This window comes from Orycteropus afer, unplaced genomic scaffold (genome assembly GCF_000298275.1).
Source record: "Orycteropus afer afer isolate SDZICR_OR568_19922 unplaced genomic scaffold, OryAfe1.0 scaffold00267, whole genome shotgun sequence".
Taxonomy (NCBI): domain Eukaryota; kingdom Metazoa; phylum Chordata; class Mammalia; order Tubulidentata; family Orycteropodidae; genus Orycteropus; species Orycteropus afer.
Genome location: NW_006921854.1, coordinates 4,771,757 through 4,779,842, shown reverse-complemented (window position 1 = coordinate 4,779,842; position 8,086 = coordinate 4,771,757). Strand labels below are relative to the sequence as shown.

The 8,086-nt window shown below is 51.2% G+C and overlaps 1 protein-coding gene across 1 annotated transcript in view; it reads right to left on the bottom strand.

The window, feature by feature from the left end:
* LOC103205072 (gamma-aminobutyric acid type B receptor subunit 2) overlaps positions 1-8,086 on the bottom strand; it is a 272,285-nt gene that overhangs the window by 33,382 nt on the left and 230,817 nt on the right. Inside the window, exon 7 of the mRNA XM_007950339.2 lies at positions 2,011-2,076. Within this exon, the coding sequence (XP_007948530.2) occupies positions 2,011-2,076 (66 nt within the window). The remainder of the gene's footprint in view (positions 1-2,010; positions 2,077-8,086) is intronic.

Genomic DNA, 8,086 nt, shown 5'->3' with positions numbered 1-8,086 from the left:
GCATGTCAGGAAGCTTCTTTTTCTTTTTTTAAAAAATAGTTTTGAGTTCTGATTTTTAAAGCTTAATTCTTCTCCTCCCACCAGGGGCCATTTTTATCCATTCATTTTTTTTCCCAGAAATTGTTTCCCTCATTTGATCAACATCAATCACAGACCATAAGCTACCTCCTTGCAAGGCACTGGAAGACAGAGGGTGTGAAGCCCTGTTTCTTCCCTAAAGGGCTCAGATTCTCCCATTTGGGTGTTACTTCTTTTTTAAAATGGATTATCCCTGAACCCTAGATAGTAAGGTACAAGCTTTTATGGGGTTTGAAATGCTTAAATGTTAAAATGTATTTGCTCCATATTTGCAATTTCTCTCATGTTCCTCCTCTGACTTCTGTACGGGAAGAACTCTTATTACCCTTAACTGACGCACAGAACGCTCAACCAGATAGATCCTGGGAAACCCATGGGGTGGTAAACCAGCTGCCCAGTGGTGGCCCACTCCTTCCTAAGACGACCGAGACCTCCGTTACATAAACAAAAGAGATTGCTGGCGTTCATTTGTTTTCACTCATTTAATCTTCCCAGTGATCATCCCCACTTTGCAGGTGAGAAAATGAGGTTCAGACAGAGTAAACCACATGCCAGGCTCTGCTGTTAGGTAGCAGAGCAGGGACTCAAGCCCGGGAAGGCTGGCCCCTGAGCTCTTCAGCTCCGTCCAGGGTCTCCTGAGATCTCATCCCTGGAGACGACCTGTGGCTGTTCCCACTTGGTTCCTGAGCCTTCCCACGTGATGTGGCTTCCAGCCACCACTGTCCCCCCATTCAGGTCTCTTCTCAGTTCCTGCTTCTCCATGGGGCACCTCTCCTGAAAGGGGCACCGGGAGCTGTGCAGGCCACCCCAGGCGGGGTCTCTCCACCCCTCTCTGGTGTGCACCTGCAGTCTGACGTCCTCTCGGCTCTCTGCTGCTCGTACGGGTGACCCACGGCAACGTCGGAGTCAACTGAGATCCGCAAGTCTCTTTGCTCTAAACACACGGCACCCCTCACCTATGCCACCCTGGACCTTAGGCGGCTTGATGGCTCTAATATAACCTTACCTCTGGACCATTAGACTTAATCTTCTTGGATTTAACCAAATATTCTAGCCTGTTAACTGTTACGGTTCTTTGCACCCAGGCCCTGTCATCTAACATGTTTCACGATTTCTCCTACAAGCCTGCTTTTTATAACCTTACCAGGTTGCTGACAACGTGGTCACAGAGAGCGAAGGCTGGTGGCCCCATCACTGCAGTCTGTATCTAGAATGACCTCAGTCTAAGAGGAGGTCTCCTTGGGTAGACAATGACTGAACTAACTGGGCTCTCATCCTGGTGACTTCTCTCCTGACCTGGCATGGAGGAGGAGGGCCATCAAAACGGAAACAGGCTTAGTTCCTGTGTTAGAACCCTTACGTTTACATACGTTAGGACATTACATGGAGAAAACTGGCAGAGGGCCCTGGGCAAGCGCCTCCCCGCCCTAGGCCTCCATTTCCCCATCTGTAGACTGGGATAATGAGACTCTCTTCACATGGTTATTGAAAAGATTAAAGGAGAAAAGACACAAGAAAGCGCTGTGTCACCTGTCACACAGCAGGAAAATTAAGGGGCAGATAGCGAGTAATTGATAGTTAGTTCTAAAGCTAAGACTCTGAGCCCTGGAGGGGCAGGGAGGGGCTGAGTCACCTTCTCGCATCCTGGTGTCTGGCATCTCAGACACTGTAGGATCCACCAAGCATGGCTGAGTTGGATGGACTCAGAATTAGCCAACAGGGCTTAGGGGGGTTTGGTAAAGTGAGGTCTCTGGCTCCCTACTGTTTGAGCCCCAGGGTTTTGGCTCCCAGGACGGAGGGAACAACAGTGAAGACAGCACTTCCACTTCTGAGCACCCAGATTTCCAGCCACTTTGATCCCACCCACAGACCAAGAAGCAAGATCAGGGAAAACTTCGTAGCCCTCCCGAAAGACAAGACTGGTTTACTTACACAACAGAACACTTTTGCCGCCATATTCTGGTCGAACTGGCCAAGGATGATCCGAACGTCATTTCCCTGTGGACAGAAGGACACGTGCGTGAAGGAGAATGAACAACCGGTGCTCCTAGAGGGCTCGAGGCCACGGGCAGAGAAGGCTGGTGCGTCCCAGGCTCCCAGCCAAGAGCTCTGCCCAGAGCACAGGGGTAGGGCACAGGGCAGCCCAGCCCAGCTTGCATGCTCTGACCTTCTCTGGGGACAGCTTTCCCTCCGCCATCCCTGATCCCTGGGACAGGTCTTTACAGGCTGGGGGCTGAAGGTGACTGCCCTGAGAGGCCTGGGAACTGGCCCTGCTCTCCTGGACCGAGGGCAGACCCTACATTGCAGGATGTGAGACGGCATCTGATGTTATCCTTCACTTGACGTACACAGGAACTGAGGCAAGGGGAGGGAAAGGAGCTTCCAGGTCCCTCAGAGCTTCTCAATTAAGGGCCAAGGTTTCAGAGCCAGAGAGAGCTTTGGTCAAGTTTCAGCTCCACCCACAAGCCTCAAATGGCCTCAGGCAACTCCCTTCCCCAGCTCAGCCTTGACTTCCTCATCTGCAAGATGGGAACAATGGCAGCATCTACCTTACAGACTTGTGGGAGGCACTGAAGGAGATACTTCTTACAAAGTGCAAAAACAGTGTGTGTAAAAAGTGCTCAGTGATGCTAGCTGGTAATGCTAATTCTTTTTATCCTCTTCTCCCGGACCCTTTTGTAATTGTAACAATATATATAACACGACATTTGGCAGTTTAATGTTCTTCACATGTACAAATTAGTGGCATCAGTTACATTATTCATGCCGTGCAACTATCGCCAGTATTGGTCGTAAATTCTCCACCATCATGAGCAGAGCTCAAAGCTCCCTAAGCTATGACTCCCCCTTCCCTTCCCTCCCGACCCTGGTAACCACTAGGCAACCTTGGTCTCCGTGCATCTGTCCGGCTACATTTTTATTTCAAAGAAAGAGCTGCATCTGAAAGTGCTGTAAATGGGATTACAGTCATTATCTAAAAGTGGTTAATAGGTGTATGTGGTCCAGCAGCCCTGTCCTCGCCTTTATTCATTCATCTGACAAGCATTTACCCAGTGTCTGCCTGCGATTCTCCCCTGGGACAGGGCAAGAGGCTTTGGGTTGCTTTCTGAGGGGCGGGGACCAGGCCGTGCTTTGCCCCACATAGGACAGGGAGAGAGAGGTCAGGAGAGCCCCCTGAGCCAGGTCACACTCCCGCAGGCCAGCCACCCCAATCCCCTGCTGCCCTTTGCAGCAAGGCCAGTCCTTCCAGGTGGCACTGTCTCCCCTCTGCCCGTCTCATCCTCTCCCGCAGGCCTCAAGGCCATTTGATGCATAGAAAAGAGAAACATGTCTTTAAAGATCAGTTTTTAGCATCTTTCAAAATTGGAAAGTGCTGACTAGGAGGCCATCTTACTCATCATGTACTTTAGCAAAATGAAAGAGGCCTGGATTCTAAAATCGTCTTTCGTTTGTGAGCAAGAATGGGGGGAAACTTGCTCTGAAAGGACTTTAAACGATCCTTAACAGTGTCGTTGGAGGAAGACAAGCCTTTGTCATCACCACGTCTGCAACGCTATAAAAAGTTCTAAGCTGTTTCCGCTCTGTGGACATGCTCCCAGGCACATTCCAGGATTTTTCTGCTTTTTGGCTGAATTCCTTTAGCATTTCACGCTGCTAACAGGAGCCATCCTCCGCCCTTCTATCTACCCATCCATCCATCCATCCATCCATCATTTCTTGAACATCTCCTTTTTCCCAAGTTCTGTGTTGCTGGGCATGTGACAGTACGAACAGTTCACTGGATTTTAGTCTGACAGGCCTGTAGTCCTGTACTCAAATCCTGGCTCTACCACTGACTAGCTGTGCGATCTTGGATCTATGATCCTCGAGCTTCAGTTTCCTCATATCTGAAACAGGAATAATCTTACCTCCTTTGCCCGATGGTTGTAGGGCTTATAAACGTGAAAGTCACCCTTTTGCTCCTATGAGACCTCTCTCCCAGTTCCCCTCCTACTCCCTGGTCTCTCCTGATCAGACAGACTTCACATCACCTCGCCATCCTTCTGCCCCTCCCTAAATGCTGGTGGAGCACAGGGTCCTGCCCTTGGCTCTTTGCTCTCACCACTCTCCGTGGACAAACTTATCCATGTCCCCAGGCATTCATGTCCTCTTCTGTGTACCTGTGGACTCCCTAATCTCTTGACCCAGTCTAGACCTTGTCCAGCTGCCCAATGCACACCATCATTTGGACATCCCCCAGGGACCTTGAGCTCAACATGTCCCAGGCTGATCTCACCAACTTTCCATAAGCCCCTACCTCCTGCTGTGTGCTTTGTCTCACAGAATGGTGTCATCACCTCCCGCTCATCCCACTAGGAAACCTGGGAGTCATCTTACATTCCCTCCTGCCCTCACCTCCCCCATGCAAGCAATAACCAGGACCCGTCAGTTCCGTCTGCTCACTGGCTCCTGAATCATGCCCACCTCTCCATTCTCACACCATCATTCCCTATTCAGTGACCTACAACAGCCTCCCAACTGGAATCCCTGCCTTTATTCCTTCCCTGGCCACTCCGCTCTCCACAGAGAAGACAAGGTGATCATTCTAAGATTCAAACCTGACTGTGTAAAACCTTTCACGGCTCCTTATAGTTTCAGACCAAACTCTGAGTCCTTAGTAGAACATTCAGGATTCTTTATCAACTGATTCCTGCCCATTTCTCTAACCACATTCTCATCACCCCTACATAGCCGTCAGAAAGAACCACCTCCAGTTCACTAAGTCTGCCAGCTATCCATCCGTCTGTCCACCCATCCATCCGTCTGTCCACCCATCCATCCATCTGTCCATCCATCCCTCTGTCCATCCATCCGTTTGTCCATCCATCCATCCATCCATCCATTCATCCACCCACCCACCCATCTTCTCTCTCTTTCTCCATCTTTCTGCAAGCTCATCCTCTGTCCAGAACGCCCATCCCCTCATCCCGACCCTATGCCTGGATAACTCCCTACACACACCCTTCATGCCCTGGCTCAGGCATTGCTCTGTCTGGAAGCCTTCTCTGTCCCATAAAGCCTTGGTAGCCACACCCTCCTCTGTGGGCCTAGGGCACTTTGCTTCCCTCAGTCATGGCACTAGTCCATTTCCTTGTCTGTCATCCCCTTTAGCCATGGATAACTTGAGGGCAGCAACTGTATTTGGCTCCTTTCTGGGTCCCCAGCTCCTGGCACAGGGCATGGCATGGCAATTAATACATATTTGTGGAATGGCTGGATAAGTGACTGAATGCTGTGTAAAGCACCAAGGACAATACCTGGCCCACGGTGCTGTTCAGGAGCGGGTACCCAGTATCACGGCTACACTAATACTTCGCTGGTCCTAGGGCCTAGGCAGTGATTGGGTTCACCATGTCTGTTTCTTGAAGTGAACCAAGGGACCCACATTTCATGGCTGACTGCCTGGCCACCTGCTGACAGATAACCAGCGTTGCCACTTGTGGACCATAGGGTCTTAGTTGCCATGACAACTAAGTTGCATGGATCACTTGGTTCTGTGCTTCCAGACTGCTAGGGCTGGAAGGGGTCCAAGAGATCACGATCTAGTTAAACCCTTCCCAGAGAGGCCAAAGGCTCTCCCCAAGGCAGCACAGCAGCCCAGAACCACAGTTCTCACTTGGTGCCTCCTTCCACTGTCAGAAGGATCTGGAGAAACATCCCACCCAGAGCCAGGCAGTGAAGGGTTGCTGCCCACACCCGCTCCGATTCTAGGCAGTGAGTAAGGGGAGCAAGATGTTGCAAAGTCAGGGAGGGAAGGGGACTGGCCAGTACCCAGTGTAGCTGGAGCCTGGGATCAGGGGTTGGGGAGAAGGATATAAGGCTGGCCTGGAGTCCTCCCGGGGGCACCTTGTGACCAGTGTCAAGAGTTTGTGCTTCTCAAAGTGAAGTGTGAGCATCCCCTGGGCACAAGGGGATGTCTGGAGGGTATGAAAATCATGAGACCTGGTTTTTTCCAGAGAAGCAATTTACTGGAAGATTCGGGGGTAGAGGGAAGGCTGTGGGTTTGGTGGATCTTAATGTTTTTTCATATGCATGCTCTTGCAAAAGCTCCAGGCTCACACCTTCCATGTTGCATGACTTGTATCATTTCATGGAAGCCCAGAGAGTAGGAGAGATTCTTTGTTAGCAGTCACCCCTGCTTCTGGGCAAGCCCCCCAACTCCCTGCCAGAGGTGTGGGTGTGCTCTCCTCTGTGGTTGGAGGGCTTGGGGCAGTTTAAGGGGTGTTGGGTGGGGGACAGGAAGGAGAGCCATGGAAGTATCTAAGGATGAGAGTCACAGAACAGAGCGGGAGGCTTGGAGATGGTGGCGAATCCCAAGCCCTTCCATGGACTCTGCAGGGGCGCTGGGGGCTGGACAGCCTGGCGTGAAACTAGACGGCCTGAAGCGGGGCAAATGACAACTTCTTCCAGATGCTAGGCCCGGGGTCGGGGCGGGGAACCCCTGTAGACTATACATGGAGACCTACATTCACACCCTCAACAGGCCACCCCCACAGAGATGGACAAAAACGGAACGGACAGCCATAGCGGAGGGCATGCCGCCCAAATCCAGACTCCACCGAACAAAAGCAGGATGTGGGCTGCACAAGACCCACTAAACTCTTCCTGCCGAGGAGCCAGAGGCTCCCCAAATCTGGGTAGGTGTCCCCTCCTCCTTCGTAGCCCACTCCTCATATTTGTTGCCTGGAACCCCTTGGTTTCTGTGATTCTAAAGGCAGGTAAGTCACACACAGACACACACACAATCATCAAATAAAAAGAAGATCAAGAAAAATACCTTTAAGGATGACTCAATTCAAATAACTGGTATGTAACCCCAGTTTCAAGGGTCCAAATGCAATAAAAATAAACAACAATTCTTAAAGTCTTTCTAGCTCTAGTGCTAATGGTTCCTCCGCCCCACCCTAGGAGGCAGGTGCTATTTGAATGCCCACTTTGGAAAGGGATGAGCAAACCAAGGCTCAGAGAATGAAGAACTTTTCCCAGGTGTAGCAGCCAGCTCGGTCCTGCCTGCATCTCCTCCTCGGGCCTGGCACACCCACCCCGGCTGCAGGGAGCGTTGGTGGCTCCCCTTTTTCCCCTGCCACGCAGTCATCTGTCTCAGCCCACTTTCCATCCATCGAGTCTTGGTTTGTCAGGTGGATGGAACCATAGACCTAGTCCACCTACCCCACTGGGCCACTGAAGAACCAAATTAAACCAGGCGCATGTTGCAGACAAGGCTGAGAAGAGCTGCAAGTCCGAAGGTGGCTGAACTACCAGAGATAGGCCATGACGCAGTCTGGAAGGTGGCCTCACCTGGGCCAGCCTCACCTGCGGTGGGCACTGGTGAAGGCGTCAGGGGCCAGCCCGCTCCCGCCTCCACTGTGTGCCCGCGAGACTGGGGGTAAACCCAAGAGGGTTAGCCTGCGTGCTCTCCAAAATCCCTCTGAGGGACGGATTTCACGCCCAGAATGAGTATGCCCTTTTATTTAGCTAAAATTAGTTCTTCTTTGACTCTCTTTTTCCTACCAGAAATATCCCTAAAGGCAGAGAAGCAGGAAACGTACCCTCAAGGATCCTCAAGGATGGGGCGGGGCGGGGCGTGAAGAGGGACGAGCCGATAGCAGCCCACTGGCAAAGCGTGACATTTCTTGAAAGGTTTTTATTTCATCTTAAAATTCATGTATATTTAGCATTCCAATAATATAACTATGTTTGTCTAAAGATAAAATAATGCTTTTTCCTCCCTACCTCTCTGAACAACACTGGCCCTCTGCTAAGGTACACATGTCTATTCAGTAGCTTTGTGTTCTCTTGGGGGTGCTGTGTGACCTTCAGTTCCAGGCAGGCAGGATGGGCTTCCAGCCTGTGTGTGTGTGTTGGGGGCTTGCCCATAGAGCAAAGTGGAGAAGTGTCTTTAAGGCCTATCTTTGTAGTCTTCCTGTGCCAGGCAGAACAGCGGCCCCCCAAAGAGGTGCATGCCCTA